This window comes from Podarcis cretensis, assembly GCF_951804945.1.
Source record: "Podarcis cretensis genome assembly, chromosome: 18".
Taxonomy (NCBI): Eukaryota; Metazoa; Chordata; class Lepidosauria; order Squamata; family Lacertidae; genus Podarcis; species Podarcis cretensis.
The window spans coordinates 10,302,434-10,330,063 of record NC_137188.1 but is presented as its reverse complement, the minus strand read 5'-3'; the positions used below and the strand labels follow the sequence as shown (position 1 = coordinate 10,330,063).

The 27,630-nt window shown below is 49.6% G+C and overlaps 1 protein-coding gene across 1 annotated transcript in view; it reads left to right on the top strand.

Annotated features, from left to right (window-relative positions):
• POLRMT (RNA polymerase mitochondrial) overlaps positions 1-27,630 on the top strand; it is a 51,358-nt gene that overhangs the window by 7,650 nt on the left and 16,078 nt on the right. Inside the window, exons 7-15 of the mRNA XM_079960451.1 lie at positions 1,534-1,695; positions 4,669-4,839; positions 6,547-6,786; positions 9,111-9,893; positions 11,609-11,731; positions 16,692-16,814; positions 18,675-18,854; positions 20,502-20,588; positions 23,382-23,495. Coding sequence (XP_079816577.1) covers positions 1,534-1,695; positions 4,669-4,839; positions 6,547-6,786; positions 9,111-9,893; positions 11,609-11,731; positions 16,692-16,814; positions 18,675-18,854; positions 20,502-20,588; positions 23,382-23,495 — 1,983 coding nt within the window. The remainder of the gene's footprint in view (positions 1-1,533; positions 1,696-4,668; positions 4,840-6,546; positions 6,787-9,110; positions 9,894-11,608; positions 11,732-16,691; positions 16,815-18,674; positions 18,855-20,501; positions 20,589-23,381; positions 23,496-27,630) is intronic.

Here is a 27,630-nt window from a genome sequence, read left to right as displayed (position 1 = left end):
TTCGTATTTACATAACTTACTTTCTTGACCTCCTCACACCTCCCTTTTTTGTGTTCCTCTTTGTCCAATCAGATACAGCAAATTCTTACCCTTTTTCAAAACTGGTTTCCAATTATTAAAATCGCTTCTATTATGTCTCCAATCTTTCCTCCTTATGTTTAAACACCTTTAACATATTATTTACTTTGACATAATATAACTTTAATTTTTCACCCTTTTTCTATTACGTTTTAGCATACTTCTTAACACTATATCCCTTGTGCCATATTATTTTTATATCCAGCATCATTTTAACATTCATAAACTTTGCAGTATTTCTGCAGATAGGTCTTAAATTTTTTCCAGTCCTCTTCCACTGCCTCTTCTCCCAGGTCTCGGATTCTGCCAGGAAAAACTTAGAGTGAGTTTTAGCACACATGAAAAACTTAAATCGTATTTAAATTGATTTGATTTACATCAAATCCACCCTGGCATGATGCCAGCTACCGGCGGAGATTAGCCGGGAGGGGAAAAACCATGAGATCTAGCACCTTGTTGTGCCAAAGGCCCATTCCTTCCTGCTCTCTGTCTTTAAACATTTGTCTCGGGCAGGGGCTGATGTGAGTTGTAGATTGCGCATAGCTGTCAACTTACAGATTTGAAAATAAGGGACCAGCAACCTCGAAAATAAGGGATCAGCAGCCAAAATCAGGGATTTTAGTCAGCCAGCTGAAATACGAGGTTAAAAGGGACCTGATAATTCGGGAGAACAGCGCCGGTTTTCAGCCCTTCGTTTCCAGAGTTTGCTGCTCAAGACACCAGCTGATGAAACACTGCAATTAAATAACTACAAGCAGCAACCACTTTTCGTGCAAAACGAAGTCCAAGCTATGAAGATGCTGCTGCAGTTCTGTATCTTTTCTCTTGTGCTCCATCTGCAGCTCTCAGTTCTATCAGGCGGGGCGGGAGGAAGGGGGGGGGGGAATAGCGCCCGAAGTAAACCCGCAGATCAAACCATCTATGCTAGTCTACCACTACAAATCTATGGGTCCTTCCCTTGTAGCCCTTGGAACAGCTGCCCGCGCCTCCGCCTCCTCCTCCTCCTCTCTCTGAACTGCTTTCTCTATGGTTGCCCTCGCTCTCCACTCAAGGCTCCTCAGTCCCGGCGGGGAGGGGCTCCCGGGGGCCGAGGCTGGTGAGAGGAGGCCGGAGGGGGGCAGGCCGGACAGCCAAGCAACCCAGTTGGAGCCTCCCTCCTCCCTGGCCGGTAGGGAGGGAGGGAGAGGAGCTGCTTCCTTTGAAACCCGGTAAATTTAAGGGACATCATCAATAAGGGACAGCAGTGGGACACGGCGCTGCGATAAGGGACTTTCCCACCAAATAAGGGATGGTTGACATGAGTTTGCGGCTGGCTCATTGCTACGGTGCCCCAAAGCGGCGGTCCGCCTATCCTCCTCTCTCTGCAGCCCTGGGAATACGCTGCGGCCGCTTAATGCCCCATTGTGATGATGATGATGATGATGTAATTTTCTTTACGGTTTTGCTCATGCACAGCGGAGCCTCCTGTCCGTCCTCCGCAGCCGCTGGCGCACATCTCTCTTGCAGAGCCTGCAAGAATCAAAGCTTCACATGGCACAACGGAATTCGGGTCAGCTAAACCTGTACCCCTTCCTCTGCGTTCTGAAAGACGAAGAATACGTTGATGTCCTCATGCGGGTAAGAGGGTTCCCCCCCCCCATAATTTTTTTTAAAATTTCTGCCTTGCGTGTTAGAATATTCATTTAAACAACCTTAAAATATCAATTCATCATGCGAAAGGCTATGCTGGATGAATCCCTAGCTGGAATTAAGATTGCCGGAAGAAATATCAACAACCTCAGATCTGCAGATGACACAACCTTGATGGCAGAAAGTGAGGAGGAATTAAAGAACCTTTTGATGAGGGTGAAAGAGGAGAGCGCAAAATATGGTCTGAAGCTCAGCATCAAAAAAACGAAGATCATGGCCACTGGTCCCATCACCTCCTGGCAAATAGAAGGGGAAGAAATGGAGGCAGTGAGAGATTTCACTTTCTTGGGCTCCATGATCACTGCAGATGGTGACAGCAGGCACGAAATTAAAAGACGCCTGCTTCTTGGGAGAAAAGCAATGACAAACCTAGACAGTATCTTAATAAGTAGAGACATCACCTTGCCAACAAAGGTCCGTATAGTCAAAGCTATGGTTTCCCCAGTAGTGATGTATGGACGTGAGAGCTGCACCATAAAGAAGGCTGATCGCTGAAGAATTGATGCTTTTGAATTCTGGTGCTGGAGGAGACTCTTGAGAGTCCCATGGACTGCAAGAAGATCAAACCATTCTGAAGGAAATCAGCCCTGAGTGCTCGCTGGAAGGACAGATCCTGAAGCGAGAAGGACAGATCACCTCAGGAGAAGAGAAGACTCCTTGGAAAAGACCCTGATGTTGGGAAAGATGGAGGGCACAAGGAGAAGGGGATGACAGAGGACGAGATGGTGGGACAGTGTTCTCGAAGCTACCAACATGAGTTTGACCAAACTGGGGGAGGCAGTAGAAGACAGGAGTGCCTGGCGTGCTCTGGTCCAGGGGGTCACGAAGAGTCGGACACAACTAAACAACAACAACAAAATATCAACGACTTCCCTTCTTCTCTTTCCACGGTTCATTTTGCACAACAGAAATCCCTGCATATTTTCCATAAACTACTCAGCCATTCGGTATTCCGTTGTTTCGTCCATCAAAACTTAATTTACACTTAATTTACTCTTGCATCCTTTGCCGTCACTCGAGGCTCAGGTGGCCTCAGTGGCCCGGAGTGCCTTCCATCATCTTCGGCTGGTGGCCCAGCTACGCCCCTATCTGGACAGGGATAGCCTAACTACTGTTGTCTGTGCTCTGGTAACCTCAAGCTTAGATTACTGCAATGCGTTATACGTTGGGCTGCCTCTGAAGACTGTTCAGAAACCTCAGCTGGTGCAGAATTCAGCGGCCGGGTCACTCACCGGAGCAAGACGGTCTGAGCATATTACACCGATCTTGGTCCAACTGCACTGGCTTTTGATTAGTTTCCGGTCCCAATTCAAAGTGCTGGTTTTGACCTATAAAGCCTTAAACAGCTCAGGACCGCAATACCTCAAGGACAGCCTCTTTCCGTATGAACCCACCCGGACCCTGAGATCATCCTTTGAGGCCCTTCTTCGTGTGCCTCCTCCTCGAGAGATCCAGAGGGTGGCAACACGAGAGCGGGGCCTTCTCTGTGGTGGCTCCCCGTCTGTGGAATGCTCTGCCCAGGGAAGTTTGCCTGGTGCCTTCACTATACACCTTTAGGGCCTTTTTAACCAGGCCTTTGGCTGATCTGATTTACATCCTATGCCCTTTTAAAATGTGTTTTTGTTGGAAGAAATTTCAAGATTATTTAGCTAAATATTGTAATATAAGATAATTAGAAAATACTTGAAAGTACCAAAGGCCTAGGTTTAGAATAAGTATGTTGTTTTATTAATATGGATCTAAGTCAATAAGAAAAGAGACGAAGATGGTAGATTGAAGGAGTTAATGTAGTAGAAAGATGATCTTGGAGAAATGTTATAAGGTGATAGAATGAAATTCAGTTAGAGGGGATTCAGTTAACAATGAAATTTAAAATGAACCTTAGAAAGAATATGTGTTTTTAGTTTTGTTCTTTCTTTCTTTTTTCTTGTAGTATTGCAGTGTGTTTTCTTTTGTATGTTTTATGTTTTATCTGTTAAAAACAATAAAGTGGTGTCTCGCAAGACGAAAAGAATCTGTTCCGCGAGTCTCTTCGTCTAGCGGTTTCTTCGTCTTGCGAAGCAAGCCCATTGACAGATTAGCGGATTAGCGCTATTAGCGGCGCTTAGCGGCGCTTAGTGGCTTATCGGATTAGCGGATAAGCGGCTTAGCGGCTTAGAAAAAGGGGGGGGGGGAAGGGAAAAAAACCCGCAGGAACTCGCAAGACATTTTCGTCTTGCGAAGCAAGCCCATAGGAAATTCGTTTTGCGAAGTACCTCCAAAACGGAAAACTCTTTCGTCTAGCGAGTTTTCCGTCTCGCGAGGCATTCGTCTTGGGGGGCACCACTGTATTCTTTTTTGGAAAAAACACTGTCTTTTTCACTCTATAGGACGCGCCTATGGAGCGAATGCAGGCTTTCGCTGAAGCCTGTAGAGCAAGAGGGGTCAGTGCGCACCGACCCCTCTCACTCTCCAGGCTTCAGGAAGCTATCCACAAGCCGCCTTAGCCCGGTGGGAGATCCCGCCGGGCTCAGAAGGCTTGCGGATAGCAGCCTGTTGTGGGGGCTGGGGTCGGGGGAAGCTAGTGCTTCCCCCGTCCCAGCCCCGCGACTAAAAATAAAGCCGCGCGCAGCTTCTCCCGGCTGGAGAGGTTGCGCGTAGCTAAAGAGGAAGCCAAGACAGCGGAAATTATTTTTTTTTTATTTCCCCCCCTAAAAACTAGGTGCGCCCTATGGTCTGGTGCGCCCTATGTAGCGAAAAATACGGTAAATAAATGTATTTTTGGATTGTCATTTTTATTTTTATTATGCATTTTGTGGTTTTATGTCTTGGACTTTATTCTGTGAACCGCCCTGAGACCCCCCGGGTATAGGGCGGTATGTAAGTTCAATAAATAAAGTAATAAGCTCCTTTCTCCCCCAGAGCCTCAACAGCCTGTCGCCGCAAGGGGACTCTCTCCTGCTCCTGGCGAGGGAGCTGGGCTCCAAAGTCTACAGCAAGTTCATGCTGCAGAAGAAATCCAGGAGTCGCTTGGTGGAGAAGATCCAGAGGCTATACGACAAATACGTGCAGCTGCTTGCGAAGGACACTCAGGTAAGCGCCGTCGCCTTGACGCCACCGGTCTTGCTCAACCGAGTCTCCCCGAATTTCTTCCTTCTTTCCATGACATTTCTATCTTGCCTTCCCTCCCGAGACACATGGTTCTCCCCTTCCCCTTTTTGCCCTCACGACAACCCTGGAAGGTAGGTTCGGCTGAGAGTGAGCGACTGGCCAAAGGTCACCCGGCGAAAGCTTCATGGCTGAGTGGGAATTCGAACCCGAGTCTCTCCAGTCATAATGGAGCCCTCTAACATTGGCCCTCAGTGTTCGTCTTACAGTTTTGTTTTGTAGTGTTACAGGTTACGTTTAATGGAATGTTTTCGACTGCTGGAATAATTTCCAATACAGTGGTACCTTGGGTTACATACGCTTCAGGTTACAGACTCCACTAACCCAGAAATAGTACCTCGGGTTAAGAACTTTGCTTCAGGATGAGAACAGAAATCGTGCTCCGGCGGCAGCAGGAGGCCCCATTAGCTAAAGTGGTGCTTCAGGTTAAGAACAATTTCAGGTTAAGAACGGACCTCCGGAACGAATTAAGTACTTAACCCGAGGTACCACTGTAATAATAATAATAATAATAATAATAATAATAATAATAATAATAATAATTTATTATTTATACCCCGCCCATTTGGCCAGGCCTCCCCAACCACTCTGGGTGGCTCCCAACAGAAAATAAAAATCACAATAAAACATCAAACATTAAAAAACTTCCCTAAACAGGGCTGCCTTCAGATGTCTTCTAAAAGTCAGATAGTTCTTTATTTCCTTGACATCCGATGGGAGGGCATTCAACAGGGCAGGTGCCACCACCGAGAAGGCCCTCTGCCTGGTTCCCTGTAACCTCACTTCTCACAGTGTGGGAACTGCCAGAAGGCCCTCGGAGCTGGACCCCAGTGTCCGGGCTGGACGATGGGGGTGGAGATGATCCTTCAGGGATACTGGGCCGAGGCTGTTTAGGGCTTTCAAGGTCAGCACCAACACTTTGAATTGTGCTTGGAAACGTACTGGGAGCCAATGTAGGTCTTTCAGCACCGGTGTTATGTGGTCTCGGAGTCTGCTCCCAGTCACCAGTGTAACTGCTGCATTCTGGATTAGTTGTGGTTTCCGGGTCACCTTCAAAGGCAGTCCCACGTAGAGCGCATGGCAGTAGTCCAAGCGGGAGATAACCAGAGCATGCAGCACTCTGGCCATACAGTCTGCGGGCAGGGAGGGTCTCATCCTACGTACCAGATGGAGCTGGTAGACAGCTGCCCTGGACACAGATTTGACCTGTGCCTCCATAGACAGCTGTGAGTCCAAAATGACCCCCAGGCTGCTCACCTAGCCCTTCGGGGGCACAGTGACCACATTCAGGACCAGGGAATCCTCCACACCCACCCGCCCCCTGTCCCCCAAAAACAGTGCTTCTGTCTTGTCAGGATTCAACCTCAAACCGTTAGCCGCCATCCCTCCTCCAACCGCCTCCAGACACTCACACAGGACCTTCACTGCCTTCACTGGTTCTGATTTGAAAGAGAGGTAGAGCTGGGTATCAACTGCATACTGATGAACACCCAGCCCAAACCCCCTGATGATCTCTCCCAGCGGCTGCATATAGATGTTGACAAGCATGGGGGAGAGGACAGAACCCTGAGGCACCCCACAAGAACCGGGGACAGCAGTCGCCTCTAACTTTGAACCCTTCCTTTCCCGCAGCCGGACGGCTACCTTCCTCGCGAGTACTGGGAGAAGCTGGCGGCCGAGGACGGCTGCAGCCCCTCGCTTGTCTGCAAGGAGCACCCCTGGCCCCATGCCCTTCTGGTGCAGCTGGGCTTGCACCTGGTGGAGCTGCTGGTGCAGGTGCTCAAGATGGAGAGCAACCTCTTGAACCCAGGACTGGAGCAGAAGCTCATCCCCGTCCTCTACCACGTCTACTCCTTCCGCAGCGGTCGCCAGGTAGGGGGACGGGGCAAGGACCCGCCGGTTGCAAATTAGCAGGGGCTAGGAGGAAAGCTTTGCTTCCAATGGACTGGAAACTGGGGTGGGGTGTGGGGCCTCCTGGGGCCCCCGTGGTCGTGGTGGGCGGAGCCAGGGACCAAAGTGGGCGGGGCCACGGAGGTGGATTGTGGGTAGGTGGCTGCATTGCGACCTAGGACCCTCATACCTACGGGACCGCCTCTCCTGGTATGTCCCACAGAGGAACTTACGATCTTCAAACAAAAACATCCTGAAGGTCCCAGGCCACAGGGAGGTTAGGCTGGCCTCAACTAGAGCCAGGGCTTTTTCGGCTGTGGCCCCAATTTGGTGGAACACTCTGTCACAAGAGACTAGGGCCCTGCGGGACTTGATATCTTTCCGCAGGGCCTGCAAGACGGAGCTGTTCCACCAGGCCTTTGGCCAGGGCACAGCCTGACCCCCTCCTTTGGCAATCTTCACAGAACTCCAGCCCAATGGCTGCCATCAATTTGATTTGAATTAATTTTATCATGAAATGATTTTAGAATGTTGTATTATTTTATTGTTGTTAGCCGCCCTGAGCCCGGCTTCGGCTGGGGAGGGCGGGATATAAATAAAAATTTATTAGTAGTAGTATTACAGGGCTTGGGTACCACTCATTCGCCCTTGGACCCCCTCCCTCTCTCGTCGCCCCCTCTTTCCCACTCCCCATCTCGCTGTCAGTCCCCTTAACCCCTTCTCTCTCTGCCTACTACTTTTTATTATTGTTATTATCAAAATAATTTCTATTAGTTTTCAATTTTAAAAATCGAATATATGGACTTTGCTGAACTAGACAAACTGACAGGAAAAATTAGATATCAGAAAGATCACAAGTTCACACAGGACTGGAGAAAGTTTACGATTTATCTGGAAAATATTTGTGATGAACAGACAACGCTAGTTGGATTTAAAGAGGCTTTGTGATGAGAAAGGGTATTGTGGGAGGGATAAGAGTTATAAAGATTTAATTAACTGGCAATACAACTATAAAGGAAATGTGAAATAAATATAAAACTATGAGGATTGTGGAGGAAGCGGGGGGAAGTCCAAAAGAATTTGGCATTATGGTTGATGTGAATGTGTTATTTAATTCTGTAAAAGAAAATTTTTCTAAAAAATTAATAAAAAAAAAAAAAAATCGAATATATGCCACATTGTATCAATACCAGATTAACCCACACATTTCTCGTTAACATTAACAAATAATCAAAAAGAAGACATTTTTACCGCCCCACCCCCCAGATCCCGGAACCGCCAACCTTCTGATCGGTTAGCCCTAGGCTCTATGGTTTGGGCCACAGCGCCACCTGCGTCCCATTTAGGAACAGTTAAAAGGTAAAGGGACCCCTGACCATTAGGTCCAGTCGTGGCCGACTTTGGGGTTGCGGCGCTCATCTCACTTTACTGGCCGAGGGAGCCGGCGTACAGCTTCCAGGTCATGTGGCCAGCATGACTAAGCCGATTCTGGCGAACCAGAGCAGCGCACAGAAATCATAGAATTATAGAATCATAGAGTTGGAAGAGACCACAAGGGCCATCGAGTCCAACCCCCTGCCAAGCAGGAAACACCATCAGAGCACTCCAGACATATGGTTGTCAAGCCTCTGCTTAAAGACCTCCAAAGAAGGAGACTCCACCACACTCCTTGGCAGCAAATTCCACTGTCAAACAGCTCTTACTGTCAGGAAGTTCTTCCTAATGTTTAGGTGGAATCTTCTTTCTTGTAGTTTGGAGCCATTGCTCCGTGTCCGCTTCTCTGGAGCAGCAGAAAACAACCTTTCTCCCTCCTCTATGTGACATCCTTTTATATATTTGAACATGGCTATCATATCCCCCCTTAACCTCCTCTTCTCCAGGCTAAACATGCCCAGCTCCCTTAGCCGTTCCTCATAAGGCATCGTTTCCAGGCCTTTGACCATTTTGGTTGCCCTCCTCTGGACACGTTCCAGTCAGTGTCCTTCTTGAACTGTGGTGCCCAGAACTGGACACAGTACTCCAGGTGAGGTCTGACCAGAGCAGAATACAGTGGCACTATTACTAAATGCCGTTTACCTTCCCGCTGGAGTGGTACCTATTTATCTACTTGCACACGCCTGCTTTCGAACTCCTAGGTTGGCAGGAGCAGGGACCGAGCAACGGGAGCTCACCCTGTCGTTGCGGGGATTCGAACCGCCGACCTTCTGATCGGCAAGCCCTAGGCTCTGTGGTTTAACTCTAGGAGTCACCTTATACACAGGGAAAATAATGCAAGTGGTACGTTCTCCCTCCTTGTCCCCCTGCAGGTGGGCTTCATCAGGCCGCACCCCCTTTTCGCCCGCCTTCTCATGGAGGCCGCCGAGACCACCCTGACGTTCGACTCCTTCGTCATCCCCATGCTCTGTCCGCCCATCCCCTGGGTTTCAACGCAGTTCGGCGCCTACGTCTTCGCTCCCACCAAGCTCATGCGCTACGTGGAAGGGGCCATGCAGCACCAGCTGTTGCTGGACCGTGCCCCACGCAGCAGCCTCTACCCCGTCATGGATGCCCTAAACCAGCTGGGCAACTGTCCCTGGAAGGTCAACCAAGCCATCTTGGATGTTGTCATCTCTGTCTTCAACGACAAGGGCAACGAGAAGCTGGACGTCCCCCCGCCGCCCTCAGAAGCCCCCCAGCCCGCCGCCCACTTCCCCGATGGGGCCGCCCCCAGCAAGGTGGCGCTCCGGCGGGAGGCGGCGCGGTGCCGCAAGAAAGCCACGGAAATGTACAGCCTTCGGATGGACGCCCTCTACAAGTTGTCCATCGCCAAGCACATGAGCGGCCGGGTCTTCTGGTTCCCGCACAACGTGGACTTCCGGGGGAGGACGTATCCTTGCCCTCCGCACTTCAACCACCTGGGCAGCGACCTCACGAGAGCTATATTGCTCTTCGCGGAGGGGAAGCCCCTGGGCCCCCACGGCCTCGACTGGCTGAAGGTCCACCTGGTGAACCTCACAGGGCTGAAGAAGAAGGAGAGCCTGCAGAGCAGGCTGGCCTACGCCAACGAAATCATGGAGGACGTCTTGGATTCGGCGGACCACCCCCTGACGGTGGGTCAGTGGAGAGGGGGGCAAGTGGCCGGGTCCATCCCAGGCAGGAATTGGTCCGATCCAGGGGACACAGAGACCTTGGGGGAAACCCATCTTACCTGGCGAAGAATAAAAATGATTACCGTATTTTTTTGCTCTATAAGACTGAACCTTTTCCCTCCTAAAAAGTAAAGGGAAATGTGTGTGCGTCTTATGGGGCGAATGCAGGCTGCGCAGCTATCACAGAAGCCAGAACAGCAAGAGGGATTGCTGCTTTCACTGCGCAGCGATCCCTCTTGCTGTTCTGGCTTCTGGGATTCAGAATATGTTTTTTCTTGTTTTCCTCTTCCAAAAACTAGGTACGTCTTGTGGTCCGGTGCGTCTTATAGAGCGAAAAATACGGGTATGCGGTGGTACCTCGGGTTACAGGTGCTTCAGGTTATAGACTCTGCTAACCCAACAATAGTACCTCAGGTTACTTTGCTTCAGGATAAGAACAGAAATTGTACGGCAGCAGCGGGAGGCCCCATTAGCTAAAGTGGTGCTTCAGGCTAAGAACAGTTTCAGGTTAAGAACGGACCTCCGGAACGAATTAAGTACGTAACCAGAGGTACCTCTGTTTTGATATAGGTCACCTCGGATTATAGGCTGTAGCCCTAAAACGAGATCTTGAAAGGCAAGGGTAGGCAACCTAAGGCCCGGGGGCCAGATCCGGCCCAATCGCCTTCCAAATCCGGCCCGTGGACGGTCCGGGAATCAGCGTGTTTTTACATGAGTGGAATGTGTGCTTTTATTTAAAATGCATCTCTGGGTTATTTGTGGGGCATAGGAATCCATTCATTCTCCCCCCCCCCTTTCAAAATATAGTCCGGCCCCCCACATGGTCTGAGGGATGGTGGACCGGCCCCCTGCTGAAAAAGGTTGCAGACCCCTGTTGAAAGGGGGGGGGTGCGTTTGCTGGGGGTGTGAAATAAATAATTCTCCCCAGACGTTAGGAGGTCTGCAATACAGTCATACCTGAATGCCTTCATACTTGGACGTTTTGGCTCTTTTCCTAGCCTTCAGTGAGACTTTGCTTGAAGGCTTTAAAAAGTTAGGTCTATAATGGTGTCTTCCTGGTTCGCGCCATTCAGGCTCCCAGAGTTGTTTCCCATATGAAGTCTTGATCTCCCTTAATGAAATTATCTGCGTTGTGCTGAGTTATCATCAATCTGATTGCTTGATAGCTTGGGTGTAGTCGCAAGTACTCTCGAACCTCCTTTACTGATTTTTTAAATATATATATACAAATTCGCTTGTGCTCTTCTGGGTGGTTTTTGTTGTAAAATGCAGATTTATTTACTTCCTTTTGCAATAACACCCCCCAAAACACACACACACACGCCAATACTTACAGAAATTACGTGCACAAATAGACTTGATATGAACGTTTTTAAGGGTCTTTAGGGTAAAGGGCGGTTGGACGTGGGTGCGCACCGACCCCTCTCGCTCTCCAGGCTTCAGCGAAAGCCTGCATTCGCCCCATAGGACGCACACACATTTCCCCTTCATTTTTGGAGGGGAAAAAGTGCGTCCTATAGGGCGAAAAATACGGTACATCTGTTTTGGACAATTCAGAACCTGTTATTCCAAGGAGAAAGGCCTCTGGTTTCTTCATAAACAGAATTTTCTTAAGTTTCTAGTCCTGGGTACTTCTCCCAGTTGGCTTAACCCTTTCTTCGCCTTACCCTTGCCAGGGCCGGAAGTGGTGGATGAACACGGACGAGCCGTGGCAGGCTTTGGCCTGTTGCATGGAGATTGCCAAGGCCTCCAGAGCCCCGAACCCTGCTGAGTACATCTCCCATTTCCCCGTCCATCAGGTATGTATTGGGGGGGGGCGCCTCTCCCCTCAAATGTGCCCTTTACCCCTTTCCATTCACGAATCGGAAGTACAGTCGTACCTTGGGATCCCGAACGCCTTGCGAGTCAAACGTTTCGGCTTCCAAACGCCGCAAACCTGGAAGTGAGCGTTCCGGTTTGTGAACGTTCTTTGGAACCCGAACGTCCGACGCGGCTTCTCATTGGCGGCAGGAGTTTCCTGCAGCCAATCGGAAGCCGCGCCTTGGTTTCCGAACGTTTTGGAAGCCAAACGGACTTCCGGAACGGATTCTGTTCGACTTCCGGGGTGCGACTGTAAAGGGGAGTTGCAGTGGCGACACTTTCATTACACAGCTTTTGGCAAATGTCGGCACTGCAGCTCTTTACCTTGCTGTCGCGCCCGGATTAAGACCTTTAGTAGCCCTGAGCACTTAAAAGGATTAGATATATATCCAATTCAATATATAAACAACCATAAAATTTTAAATGAAAGAAAACCTACAGTGAGATGGAAAATAACGTGCGTGTTTTTTTGCGTATTCCCACTTTATATTTGAAAGGTTTCCTCCTTTTATTTCTAATTGCAAAGTCTTTGAATAGATCTTCAAAGCTAGCACATATGCATCTGTACTTATCAGATTTTTGAGAAAGGGGTGTCACCGAAGCAAGTTCTTCAATTTGGTTTTTAATTGGATTTTGAATAAATGCGCCATTGATTCTCACGCTTCCCGATTTCGTTGCACTGGTGGGTTGTGCAAACCGTGTTCTGAATAATGCCTGTAGGGTAGGGATCCGTATCAAACAATGGGGGAATACGGAGAGTAGAACCTCACCCAAGCACAACTCTGTCGGCAAAATAAGAGCATATTGCGAACGTTCTTTGCAACCCGAACATCCGACACGGCTTATTCAGCTTCCGATTGGCTGCAGGAGCTTCCAGATAGTTGCTTATTTCCTTGACATCTGAAGGGAGGGTGCCACCACCGAGAAGGCCCTCTGCCTGGTTCCCTGTAGCTTCACTTCTTGCAGGGAGGTAACTGCCAGAAGGCCCTCGGAGATGGACCCCGGTGTCTGGGGTGGAGATGCCTCTTCAAGTATACTGGGCCTTTTAGGGCTTTCAAGGTCAGCACCAATACTTTGAATTGTGCTCAGAAACGTCCTGGGAGCCAATGTAGGTCTTTCAGGACTGGTATTATGTGGTCTCAGCGGTTCGTTGCCTGCCAAGAGTGGAATCTCGTTGGGGCAAATGCGGCAATGGCCTTCAGCTCTCTCGGACAACCTGCAGCCAATCGGAAGCCGCGCCTTGGTTTCCGAACGTTTTGGAAGCCGAGCGGACTTCCGGAACGGATTCCGTCTGACTTACGAGGTACGACCGTATCTCAGTGTGACACCCAAAATAACGCAAGCCCAAAGGATATTCATGCCGTCTCAAATCAGTCTTGGAGAGAGAGATATCTAGCAGGGCTGCTCTTGTTGACGCATGTTTTATGATAGAAAAGTGGAACCTCCAGAGCCAGGGCCAGTCTACCTGCGATTCCTAAACGCTGAGGACCAGGAGCATGCAAAATGGGGGAGCTGTTGCCTGAAGCCTGAGCTTCCCACACATGAATCGGTTTGATCATCAACAGGGAGAAATGTAAAGTATTGCACTTGGGCAAAAAAAATGAGAGGCACAAATACAAGATGGGTGACACCTGGCTTGAGAGCAGTACATGTGAAAAGGATCTAGGAGTCTTGGTTGACCACAAACTTGACATGAGCCAACAGTGTGACGCGGCAGCTAAAAAAGCCAATGCAATTCTGGGCTGCATCAATAGGAGTATAGCATCTAGATCAAGGGAAGTAATAGTGCCACTGTATTCTGCTCTGGTCAGACCTCACCTGGAGTACTGTGTCCAGTTCTGGGCACCACAGTTCAAGAAGGACACTGACAAACTGGAACGTGTCCAGAGGAGGGCAACCAAAATGGTCAAAGGCCTGGAAACGATGCCTTATGAGGAACGGCTAAGGGAGCTGGGCATGTTTAGCCTGGAGAAGAGGAGGTTAAGGGGTGATATGATAGCCATGTTCAAATATATAAAAGGATGTCACATAGAGGAGGGAGAAAGGTTGTTTTCTGCTGCTCCAGAGAAGCGGACACGGAGCAATGGCTCCAAACTACAAGAAAGAAGATTCCACCTAAACCTTCGGAAGAACTTCCTGACAGTGAGAGCTGTTTGACAGTGGAATTTGCTGCCAAGGAGTGTGGTGGAGTCTCCTTCTTTGGAGGTCTTTAAGCAGAGGCTTGACAACCATATGTCAGGAGTGCTCTGATGGTGTTTCCTGCTTGGCAGGGGGTTGGACTCGATGGCCCTTGTGGTCTCTTCCAACTCTATGATTCTATAATTCTATGATTTCTGTGCGCTGCTCTGGTTCGCCAGAAGTGGCTTAGTCCTGCTGGCCACATGACCTGGAAGCTGTACGCCGGCTCCCTCGGCCAATAAAGCGAGATGAGCGCTGCAACCCCAAAGTCGGCCACGACTGGACCTAATGGTCAGGGGTCCCTTTACCTTTTAAGGTAAAGGTACCCCTGCCCGTACGGGCCAGTCTTGACAGACTCTGGGGTTGTGCGCCCATCTCACTTAAGAGGCCAGGGGCCAGCGCTGTCCGGAGACACTTCCGGGTCACGTGGCCAGCGTGACATCGCTGCTCTGGCGAGCCAGAGCCGCACACGGAAACGCCGTTTACCTTCCCGCTGGTAAGCGGTCCCTATTTATCTACTTGCACCCGGAGGTGCTTTCGAACTGCTAGGTTGGCAGGCGCTGGGACCGAGCAGCGGGAGCGCACCCCGCCGCAGGGATTCGAACCGCCGACCTTTCGATCGGCAAGCCCTAGGCGCTGAGGCTTTAACCCACAGCGCCACCTGCGTCCCTTCTTTACCTTTTAACTGTTCCTAAATGGGACGCAGGTGGCGCTGTGGCCCAAACCACAGAGCCTAGGGCTTACCGATCAGAAGGTTGGCGGTTCGGGGATCTGGGGGGTGGGGCGGTAAAAATGTCTTCTTTTTGATTATTTGTTAATGTTAACGAGAAATGTGTGGGTTAATCTGGTATTGATAGAATGTGGCATATATTCGATTTTTAAAATTGAAAACTAATAGAAATTATTTTGATAATAACAATAATAAAAAGTAGCAGGCAGAGAGAGAAGGGGTTAAGGGGACTGACAGCGAGATGGGGAGTGGGAAAGAGGGGGCAACGAGAGAGGGAGGGGGCCCAAGGGGGAATGAGTGGTACCCAAGCCCTGTAATACTACTACTAATAAATTTTTATTTATATCCCGCCCTCCCCAGCCGAAGCCGGGCTCAGGGCGGCTAACAACAATAAAATAATACAACATTCTAAAATCATTTCATGATAAAATTACTTCAAATCAAATTGATGGCAACCATTGGGCTGGAGTTCTGTGAAGACGGCCAAAGGAGGGGGGTCAGGCTGTGCCCTGGCCAAAGGCCTGGTGGAACAGCTCTGTCTTGCAGGCCCTGCGGAAAGATATCAAGTCCCGCAGGGCCCTGGTCTCTTGTGGCAGAGCGTTCCACCAGATCGGAGCCACAGCCGAAAAGGCCCTGGCTCTGGTTGAGGCCAGCCTAACCTCCCTGTGGCCCGGGACCTCCAAGATGTTTTTGTTTGAAGATCGTAAGTTCCTCTGTGGGACATACCAGGAGAGGCGGTCCCGTAGGTACGAGGGTCCTAGGTCGCAATGCAGCCTCCTACCCACAACCCACCTCCGTGACCCCGCCCACTTTGGTCCCTGGCTCCGCCCACCACGACCACGGGGGCCCCAGGAGCTCCCACACCCCACCCCAGTTTCCAGTCCATTGGAAGCAAAGCTTTCCTCCTAGCCCCTGCTAATTTGCAACCGGCGGGTCCTTGCCCCGTCCCCCTACCTGGCGACCGCTGCGGAAGGAGTAGACGTGGTAGAGGACGGGGATGAGCTTCTGCTCCAGTCCTGGGTTCAAGAGGTTGCTCTCCATCTTGAGCACCTGCACCAGCAGCTCCACCAGGTGCAAGCCCAGCTGCACCAGAAGGGCATGGGGCCAGGGGTGCTCCTTGCAGACAAGCGAGGGGCTGCAGCCGTCCTCGGCCGCCAGCTTCTCCCAGTACTCGCGAGGAAGGTAGCCGTCCGGCTGCGGGAAAGGAAGGGTTCAAAGTTAGAGGCGACTGCTGTCCCCGGTTCTTGTGGGGTGCCTCAGGGTTCTGTCCTCTCCCCCATGCTTTTCAACATCTATATGCAGCCGCTGGGAGAGATCATCAGGGGGTTTGGGCTGGGTGTTCATCAGTATGCAGTTGATACCCAGCTCTACCTCTCTTTCAAATCAGAACCAGTGAAGGCGGTGAAGGTTCTGTGTGAGTGTCTGGAGGCGGTTGGAGGAGGGATGGCGGCTAACGGGTTGAGGTTGAATCCTGACAAGACAGAAGCACTGTTTTTGGGGGACAGGGGGCGGGTGGGTGTGGAGGATTCCCTGGTCCTGAATGTGGTCACTGTGCCCCCGAAGGGCTAGGTGAGCAGCCTGGGGGTCATTTTGGACTCACAGCTGTCTATGGAGGCACAGGTCAAATCTGTGTCCAGAAGCGGACACGGAGCAATGGCTCCAAACTACAAGAAAGAAGATTCCACCTAAACATCAGGAAGAACTTCCTGACAGTAAGAGCTGTTTGACAGTGGAATTTGCTGCCAAGGAGTGTGGTGGAGTCTCCTTCTTTGGAGGTCTTTAAGCAGAGGCTTGACAACCATATGTCAGGAGTGCTCTGATGGTGTTTCCTGCTTGGCAGGGGGTTGGACTCGATGGCCCTTGTGGTCTCTTCCAACTCTATGATTCTATGATTCTAAGATCCAGCAGGGTTCCTTTCCATCCATCCATATTTTATTTTAATCACCACCACTGCCATCTCATTCCCTTTGCGCCTTTTCCCTCCTCCCCAGGACGGCTCCTGCAACGGGCTGCAGCACTACGCGGCCCTCGGGCGGGACATGGTGGGCGCCACCTCGGTGAACCTTTCCCCTTGCGACGTTCCGCAAGATGTCTACAGCGGGGTGGCTCAGCAGGTAAGAGCTTGGCTCCCGGGTGCTCCCACTGCGGAAAAGCCTTTCGTGTTGTCCTTTGCTGCCCGAATCATGTCCTGAAGTTGGAGCCTTGAGGCGCTCCTGTGTCCCTGCCTTCTGCAACAGTGAGTTCCACTACAGTGGTGCCCCGCAAGACGAACGCCTCGCAAGATGGAAAACTCGCTAGACAAAAGAGTTTTCCGTTTTGGAGGCACTTCGCTAAACGAATTTCCTATGGGCTTGCTTCGCAAGACGAAAATGTCTTGCGAGTTCCTGCGGGTTTTTTCCCCTCCCCCCCCTTTTCTAAGCCACTAAGCCGCTTATCAGCTGATCCGCTAAGCCGCTAATAGCGCTAATCCGCTAAGCCGTCAATGGGCTTGCTTCGCAAGACGAAAAAACCGCTAGACGAAGAGACTCGCGGAATGGATTCTTTTCGTCTTGCGAGGCACCACTGTATTTAACTATACGCTGCGTAAAGGAGGCCTCTGCAGCAGCAAAAAAAAGCAAATGCTACTCTAGGCTGCATCCAGCCCACGGACTGTCTGGCCAGAGTGGTGCATGCTCTGGTTATCTCCCGCTTGGACTACTGCCACGCGCTCTCCGTGGGGCTGCCTTTGAAGGTGACCCAGAAATTACAACTAATCCAGAATGCAGCAGCTAGACTGGGGACTGGGAGTGGCTGCCGAGACCACATAACAAATAATTTATTATTATTATTATTATTATTATTATTATTATTATTATTAAACACAAAAAACAGCAACAATTTGTTGTTGACAAAGGGCAATGGAACATATAAAGGGCCCCATTACCTTCAGAATCTTAGGACCTCATCAAACCTAAATCCAGCCCTGTTCCTGCTCTGTTCTGTTCTGCCTGGAGTCCTGTGACCAATTCTGGGCACCACAATTTAAGGATGTTGACGAGCTGGAGCAATGTGCAGAGGAGAGAGACCAAGATGATCAAGGGTCTGGAACCCGAGCCTAATGAGGAATGGTTGAAGGAGCTGGGTATGTTTAGTCTGGAAAAGAGGAGATATGATAGCTGTCATTTCAATATCTGAAGGGCTGTCACATGGAGTGGGCAGCATGCTTGTTTTCGCCCGCTCTGGAGGGTAGGACTCGAACCCATGGCTCCAAGTTACAAGAAAGGAGATTCCGAGTAAACATCAGGAAAACCCTTCCGGCGGCAAGAGCTGTTTGACAGTGGAACGCTCTCCCTCGGAAGGTTGTGGACTCTTTAGTTGGATTGCAGGGGGTTGGACTAGAGAACCCCATGGGGTCCCTTCTGCCTCTTAAGATTCTGTGATTCAGCAGAGCAGAAGTTAGGCTGTGGTTGCAAGTTGTTGCCGTGTTGTTTTCAACACCGTGTGGCTGTGCTGCAGCTTGCCCTGGGAAGCTTTGAACAGTGATTTCTTGCTTAGTCGTTGAGACGTGTCTGACTCTTCGTGACCCCTTGGACCAGAGCACGCCAGGCCCTTCTGTCTTCCACTGCCTCCCGCAGTTTGGTCATACTCATGTTTGTAGCTTCGAGAACACTGTCCCACCATCTCGTCCTCCGTCGTCCCCTTCTCCTTGCGCCCTCCATCTTTCCCAACATCAGGGTCTTTTCCAGGGAGTCTTCTCTTCTCATGAGGTGGCCAAAGTCTTGGAGCCTCAGCTTCAGGATCCGTCCTTCCAGTGAGCACTCAGGGCTGATTTCCTTCCGAATGGAGAGGTTGGATCTTCTTGCAGTCCATGGGACTCTCAAGAGTCTCCTCCAGCACCAGAATTCAAAAGCATCCATTCTTCAGCGATCAGCCTTCTTTATGGTCCAGCTCTCACAATGCCTTCGTCTTTTATCCCTTCCCCTCCTCACTTGCAGGTGGAAGTGTACCGGAAGCGGGACGCCGAGCAAGGCGTCAAAATCGCCCAGGTCCTGGACGGGTTCATTGGCCGCAAGGTGGTGAAACAGACGGTGATGACGGTTGTGTACGGGGTCACCCGCTACGGAGGGCGTCTCCAAATCGAGAAGCGCCTCAAGGAGATTGACGAGTTCCCGCAGGTCTAATTTCTTTCTTTCTTTCTTTCTTTCTTTCTTTCTTTCTTTCTTTCTTTCTTTCTTTCTTCTCTCTTTCTCTCTTTCTCTCTCTCTCTCTCTCTCCCTCTCTCTCCCTCCCTCCCTCCCTCCCTCTCTCTCCTTCTTCTGTCTAGCTCAGTGGTTAGAGGATAGCAAACGCATTGGGAAGAGTCAAGGACAATCAATGTTATATTATTATTCTACAAGGTGTGACTGGAAAGTTTGGCGAATGGTCACAGAAACTGGACAGCAAGAAATATTTGAACATGCATGCCTTAAAGGTAAAGGGTAAAGGGACCCCTGACCATTAGGTCCAGTCGCGACCGACTCTGGGGTTGTGGCGCTCATCTCGCTTTACTGGCCGAGGGAGCCGGCATACAGCTGGCCACCCGCGTCTCTGTGCATGCCTTACAGTCCTTCAAAGTAGGCCCCCTCTGATACAACGCACCGTTGACAACGTTCGCAGAACTGTTGGAAACTTCTGGAGAAGTCCTCTTTCCATATTGCTTCCAGTTCCCTCATCGCAGTGGCTTGGACGTGTGAAATGTTGGGAAAATCTGTGCCCTTTCAGTGCATATTTCAGCTCTGGAAACAGAAAGAAATCCGGTGACACCAGATCAGGAGAATATGGAGGGTGGGACAACTCAGTAACCTCAGAAATGATTTTGTGCAGAATATGCAATTCTTCCACCACCATTCGGATGGACAAATGCCGATCCCACATCAATAACTCACGGACTCTGTCGACATTTGCTGCCGTTCTGCTCGCTGTTCTGCTGTAGTTTGCCGCCCTTCACAGTAACGCTTAAACCACTCATGTACACTGTCTTTCGAGTTACAATTGTGCACAATTGTAAGCATTTTGTGGGTTTCCGACGCCGATTGTATGTTCTGATATTTCTCGCTGTCCGATTTCTGTGACCACTCACCGAACGTCCCGGTCACATCTTGCATTTTATCAACATTTATATTTTAGGATTGATTAATGTTCTCACAAGGGACGCGGGTGGCGCTGTGGGTTAAACCACAGAGCCTAGGACTTGCCGATCAGAAGGTCGGCAGTTCGAATCCCCGCAATTACGGGGTGAGCTCCCGTTGCTTGGTCCCTGCTCCTGCCAACCTAGCAATTCAAAAGCACGTCAAAGTGCAAGTAGATAAATAGGTACCGCTCCGGCGGGAAGGTAAAGGGCATTTCCGTGTGCTGCTCTGGTTCTCCAGAAGCGGCTTAGTCCTGCTGGCCACATGACCCAGAAGCTGTACGCCGGCTCCCTCGGCCAAGAAAGTGAGATGAGCGCCGCAACCACAGAGTCAGCCACGACTGGACCTAATGGTCAGGGGTCCCTTTACCTTTAATGTTCTCAAACGGGTGCATCATTTCATGCTTTCTGCACGTTCCCACGGACTGTCAGCAGAGTTCTGCTGGGAGTTGATTCTTTCTGTTTTCCAATCTTTCTATTTACAAAAAAATCAAATGAATTTTTTTTTCCATTCCGAAAGCGCGGCACAGAGAAGGAAGTTTGAGAGAACCAGGGGTCCGCAATGTCCTAGCAAATGCGGCGAGGGGAGAAAGGGTTGTGAGGTTCCCCCATTTCTGCCTCTTAACTATACCCATTTTGCATTCCCTCCGCCCAGGAATACGTTTGGGAAGCATCTCATTACCTCGTGCAGCAAGTCTTCAACAGCCTCAAGGAGATGTTCTCAGGAACTCGAGAAATCCAGGTAACCCACGTGCTTCATTTATTTGCAAACGCTTCAGGGAGTGTTTTTAATGTTCTGTTGGGAGCCGCCCAGAGTGGCTGGGGAAACCCAGCCAGATGGGCAGGGTAGAAATATTATTATTATTATTATTATTATTATTATTATTAGTCCAGGGCAGCTGTTTATCAGCTCCATCTGGTACGCAGGATGAGACCCTCCCTGCCCGCAGACTGTCTGGCCAGAGTGGTGCATGCTCTGGTTATCTCCCGCTTGCACTACTGCAATGCGCTCTACGTGGGGCTACCTTTGAAGGTGACCCGGAAACTGCAACTAATCCAGAATGCAGCAGCTAGACTAGTGACTGGGAGCGGCCGCCAAGACCATATAACACCGGTCCTGAAAGACCTACACTGGCTCCCAGTCCGTTTCTGAGCACAATTCAAAGTGTTGGTGCTGACCTTTAAAGCCCTAAACGGCCTCGGTCCAGTATACCTGAAGAAGCGTCTCCACCCGCATCGTTCAGCCCGGACACTGAGGTCCGGCTCTGAGGGCCTTCTGGCGGTTCCCTCACTGTGAGAAGCCAAGTTCCAGGGAACCAGGCAGAGGGCCTTCTCGGTGGTGGCACCCGCCCTGTGGAATGCCTTCCCGTCAGATGTCAAAGAGAAAAAGAACTACCAAACTTTTAGAAGATATCTAAAGGCAGCCCTTTTAGGGAAGCTTTTAATGTTTAATAGGTTATTGTATTTTAGTGTTTTGTTGGAAGCTGCCCAAAGTGGCTGGGGGAACCCAGCCAAATGGGCGGGGTATAAATATTATTATTATTATTATTATTATTATTATTATTATTATTATTATTATTTATATCTGTACACAATGTGCAAAGTCGATTGCGCGTATGTGCGGGGAACCTATATGTCTTGGGGCAGGGGTCAGCAACCTAAGGCCCATGGGCCACAAGCAGCCCATGGGGGTCATTTAACCGTCCCACAAGCCACCCCCAAACTGAGCCACCCACTCAGTGAGTCCCTGCGCACTCCGCTAAACCAGCAAAGCACAGTGCGGGAACTCCCTTCTGCGGTGCTGAAAATCGCGTCTGTGCATGCTCAGACCATAGCTGTCAACCGTTCCTTATTTAGCGGGAAACTCCCTTATCCCAGCGCCGTGTCCTGCTGCTGTCCCTTATCGATGATGTCCCTTAAATTTCCCGGGTTTATAAATCATTTGTCCACCCATAGTTCACATTTTTACTACAAGTTTTCTGTCAATCCTACCAATGTATGTACAGTGGTGCCTCGCAAGACGAAATTAATCCGTTTCGTGAGGCTCTTCGTATAGCGGTTTTTTTGTCTTGCGAAGCAAGCCCATTGACAGCTTAGCGGATTAGCGCTATTAGCGGTTTAGCGGCTTTTAGCGATCAGCTGTTAAGCGGCTTATCAGCGGATCAGCTGATAAGCGGCTTAGCGGCTTAGGAAAAGGGGGGGGGGAGGGGAAAAAACCCGCAGGAACTTGCAAGACATTTTCGTCTTGCAAAGCAAGCCCATAGAGAAATTCGTTTTGCGAAGCGCCTCCAAAACGGAAAACCCTTTCGTCTAGCGGGTTTTCCGTCTTGCGAGGCATTCGTCTTGCGGGGCACCACTGTAACTCTTTACAATAGCTTTTCAACTAAATTATAAACTTTCCCCATTCTTTATTAAAGAGGTCATAGAATCATAGAATCATAGAGTTGGAAGAGACCACAAGGGCCATCGAGTCCAACCCCCTGCCAAGCAGGAAACACCATCAGAGCACTCCTGACATATGGTTGTCAAGCCTCTGCTTAAAGACCTCCAAAGAAGGAGCCTCCACCACACTCCTTGGCAGCAAATTCCACTGTCAAACAGCTCTTACTGTCAGGAAGTTCTTCCTAATGTTTAGGTGGAATCTTCTTTCTTGTAGTTTGGAGCCATTGCTCCGTGTCCGCTTCTCTGGAGCAGCAGAAAACAACCTTTCTCCCTCCTCTATGTGACATCCTTTTATATATTTGAACATGGCTATCATATCACCCCTTAACCTCCTCTTCTCCAGGCTAAACATGCTCAGCTCCCTTAGCCGTTCCTCATAAGGCATCGTTTCCAGGCCTTTGACCATTTTGGCTTTTTTAGCTGCCGCGTCACACTGTTGGCTCATGTCAAGTTTGTGGTCAACCAAACCAGGTTCTCTTCCTGGTTTCTAATTCTGCCTGTAAGCTTTGCCATCTCGGCGTCATTCATCAGTTTTGTCCGCCGCTCTTCTTTGGTCGGAGTTGTAGACCCTTAGGATCATCTAGTCCAACCCCCTGCAAAACGCAGTCAGTGGCAGCCAAAGCAGCATGGCTCCATCAGTGGCGGATTTCTGTATAAGCTCAGCAAAATCCCTTATTTGGGCTGCTGATCCCTTATTTTCGAGGCTGCTGGTCCCTTATTTTCAAATCTGTAAGTTGACAGCTATGGCTCAGACGGTGTCTGCGCAGACACCGACACCAGAAATCACTGCTGCGCATGCTCATGCACCTGGCCCACAAAGTGATCTCCGCTGGAGTGAACTGGTCTAGGCGAGGTAGACCTTGCTGACCCCTGTCTTAGGGCAACACAGCAAAGGGTGCAAGGAGGTTTCAGGAGGAAGAGAAGGGTGGGGAAATGTGGGGATGGGCAGCGAGGTAAACAGAGCACAGAGATGCTCCCAGGCAGGCTTGTGGTGGGCCGGAACCAGTGGCCTTCCAGCTTGCCTGTACCTTTCTGAAACTGGGGTGCCCACCCCATGGGAACCGCATTGCTCACTGCCTTTCTCCCCCCGCAGGGCTGGCTGACCGAAAGCGCCCGGTGCATTGCCAAGTCGGGCCGGACGGTAGAGTGGATGACTCCACTGGGACTGCCCATCGTCCAGCCGTACCATCGCTCAAAGACCACGCTGGTAAGCCAAGCTGTAAACATCCGGGCGCACGGGACGCGGGTGGCGCTGTGGTCTAATCCACTGAGCTTCTTGTTATTCCAAACTGAGCCTCTGACCTATTCCAAAGACGCGGGTTGCGCTGTGATCTAAACCACTGAGCCTCTTGGGCTTGCCGATCAGAAGGTTGGCGGTTCGAATTCCCCGCGACGGAGTGAGCTCCCGTTGCTCCGTCCCAACTCCTGCCAAGCTAGCAGTTCAAAAGCACACCAGCGCAAGTAGATAAATAGGTACCGCTGCGGCGGGAAGCTAAATGGCATTTCCGTGCACTCTGGTTTCTGTCACGGTGTCCCGTTGCGCCAGAAGCGGCTTAGTCCCGCTGGCCACATGACCTGGAAAGCTGTCTGCGGACAAATGCCAGCTCCCTCGGCCAGTAAAGCAAGATGAGCGCCGCAACCCCATAGTCACCTTTGACTGGACTTAACCGTCCAGGAGTCCTTTGCCTTTACCTTTTCACCCAGTGCTTTTTTTCTGGGGGGACGCAGGAAACGCATACCTCTAAACATTTTGTGAATCTAATGGTTTGTCTCGCTGTGTATTAGAGAGAGTTTGTGTCTACAGTGGTACCTCGGGTTACATACGCTTCAGGTTACATACGCTTCAGGTTACATACGCTTCAGGTTACAGACTCTGCTAACCCAGAAATAGTGCTTCAGGTTAAGAACTTTGCTTCAGGATGAGAACAGAAATCGTGCTCTGGCGGCACAGTAGCAGCGGAAGGCCTCATTAGCTAAAGTGGTGCTTCAGGTTAAGAACAGTTTCAGGTTAAGTACGAACCTCCGGAACGAATTAAGTACTTAACCCGAGGTACCACTGTACTTGTGTGTGTTTGAGGGAGCTTTTCCTGCCAAACAGACGCACAAGTGCTCTCACACACAGATAAGTGTGTGTGTGCCTTTGTGTGTGAGACGGAGAGGGTGCATTCACACGGAAATGGACACACACACAAAAGACACACACAAATAGTGTGTGTGTGCCTGTTTGTCTGCGTGTGAGCATGTATACTTGTGTGTTGGAGCAAAAGAGGCAAGTTGGCTCCCACTTCCATACAGACCCTTTTTCCTATGCGCAAACACATGCTCTCTCTCACACACATGGGCAAGCGCTGCCTGCCTGGTACAAGTACGTCACACTGTTTTTCTCTCACGAATGCAAATGAACACGCACTTGTTATAGGAATTTTATGGTCCTAAATATATGGCAATGTTCATAAGTGTACCAACCAAGCACATACATAGATGAGCACAGGAAGACCGACCTGGAACCATTTTGATTCCTAAACTGAGCAAATGTTTTCTCTGCAAGGTCAAAGTGGAAAAGCCTCCCCATTGTCTTTTCCTTCACAAATCCTGTCTTAAGGGCACATTTAAGATATGAATAGGGTGTGAGCCTGTGACCTGGCCCAGGAACTAAGTATTTATCACTACAAAAGACTGGCCGGGCTCCCCAGGCAATCCAATCAAGTAACCTGCCAGACAGGAGATAAACAACAACAGGAGAAAAACAACATTCAAATTTCTGTTGTAGACCGCCTTTTCTGTGATGTAGGTGTGATGTATCTGAGGGGTGGTCTTAGGTTACACCCCTTCTGTGATGTATGTGTGATGTTTCTGGGGGTGGTCTTGATCTACAGGGTGGCAATTTCAAAAGTCTTTATAAGGCCTTGCACACCATTTTTTCTGGGTTCTCCTCCTTTCCTGCAGGCGAGGGGAGCACCCTGTTGCAACAGATTAATAAAGGCCAAGCTACAGGCTGCTGTTTTGCTCCAAGTAATCCTGGTTGGTGTCTTTGTTTTTTGTCCAAGGGAGCCCTCGGATTTTTCCGTTAACACACTAAAACGCGTGCTTCCTTCCAGAACAGGGAAGTGTGTTTGTGTGTGTTGTTAAAGCTGGTGTGGCAGGATTTGAATTGTGCGATTGGAGAGTGGGGAGAAGAAGAGAGACGCTGCTGGGGCGATGGAGCCTTGCCCATGCGCAGAAGCGGAAGAATTATTATTATTTATAAATTTATTGGGATTTATACGCCGCCCTATGCCCGGAGGTCTCAGGGCAGTGCGCAGAATAAAATCAAAATATAAAACCACTGAGTCTGGCTGAGTCTGGAATAACCTTGTGAAGTGAAAGGATATGAAAGAAGGATTTATATTGAGATGTTAGGATAGAGAGGATAAAGAAAACAGGAAGACACAATGAGAGATAAAGGAGGTGCTGTGGGATTGGTGGAAGTCAATGTCTTGTTGTTTTAGTGTTTATAATATTAACTTATAAAATATGGATTTGTTTGTTTTTTTGTTTTGTTTAGTTTTTTGAATGTTGATTTTCGTGTGTTGTGTATTGTTATTTTTTGATACCTTTCGTGTTGTTGTGTGGAAAATACTAATAAAATTCATTATATATATATATATATATGAAAAATCTGGGTGTGAGGCTACTATTCACCCAGCTCGTTGTGCAGAGCCCGCGGGTCCCTGCGGAATAAAGGAAGGAGTCCAGCCAACAGGAGCAAATCGCTGTAGACCAAAGTTTATTGCGCAATAGGTTCAAAGAGCAAATTTTGAACCCCGAGGATGGGGTGGCAAAGACTTTTAAAACTTTCCCACCATATCCCGGAATACAGCATCATTTCTACATCACTGCCATGTCACAAAAGGGGAGGGGTTAACCTTGGCAAACATGTTCAGACAAGTCCTTGGTACCAGATTAGCATAAGCAGACATGGCAGGGCAAGAATCAGGTATAAGATGAGCATAGACAAATATGTCTTAAGTACCCACCACCCAAAAGTACAATAAAAGTTCCTTTGCATGTCTGGAGCCTGAGGCGAGTCAGGTGATGAGATTTGGCTTCCTTTGGCTAACAATGAGCCCAGAAATTGTCACCTCTGGGAACTTCCTGGAGTCCCTTTTCAAGGGGAAAATAGCTTTGGAATGGGGGGAACTGGGAAAGGAGATGATTTTATATTATTTTACAGTGGTGCCTCGCAAGACGAAAAGAATCCGTTCCGCGATTCTCTTCGTTTAGCGGTTTTTTCGTCTTGCGAAGCAACCCTATTAGTGGCTTAGCGGATTAGCGCTATTAGCGGTTTAGCGGCTTTTAGCGATCAGCTGTTAAGCGGCTTATCAGCAGATCAGCTGATAAGCGGCTTAGCGGCTTAGAAAAGGGGGGGGGGGAAAGGAAAAAACCCCCGCAGGAACTCGCAAGACATTTTCATCTTGCGAAGCAAGCCAATAGGAAATTCGTTTTGCGAAGCGCCTCCAAAACAGAAAACCCTTTCGTCTAGCGGGTTTTCCGACTTGCGTTGCGTTCGTCTTGCGGGGCACCACTGTATATTATTTTAAACATCCCTGAGCTAAGTTGGAAGGATATATTCAGGCATAATATTTGTAATATTTAACTTTAAAGATGTGCCCCCCCCCCGTAATTTCCGTAACAATATAAAACCACCAAAACACATAATCTGAATAAAAACAACAACCCGATAACACACAGACACACACACACACACACACACACACGTGGGGGGGGCAAACCCCACATTTTAAAAGGGCTGCTCTGCAAATCAAAGTCAGCTGAGGACAGGCAGGGCAGTGACTCAGCTTTTTGCAGTGGCAAAGCATGACTCAGCTGGCAGAGGGGTGTGAGTCAGCAGAAAGGGGTGTTTTTTTTTGTGTGTGTGTGTGTGTGTGTGTGTGTAAGAGTCAAAGTGACATTTGCCAGGAATAACCAGCCGATCGCCGCCCTCACCGATGGGTCTGCCTGGGGAAAGCAGAGCACGCCAAACTCCTTTTCCCTCTCCCCACCGGGAATATATATATATATCTATATATATATATATAAATGTGGTTTTTATCATCCCTCCTCCGAGGGATAAAATATCTGCTGCTAATTTTAAGAGGCCCTCTAAGAAGCCGTCTCGTTGAAATGCCGTGCTGTGTCTAAGCAGCTTCGGTGGCGCTACTCTTGAGTAGGACTTGACAACGGATACCGAAGCTTTTCATTTTTAATAATAATAATAATAAGCAAGAAAGCTTCATTCATTAGTTGCAGCCCTGCTTTCCTGACCTCAGAGTTGTCGCAGGCATGGATCTCTATGACACATG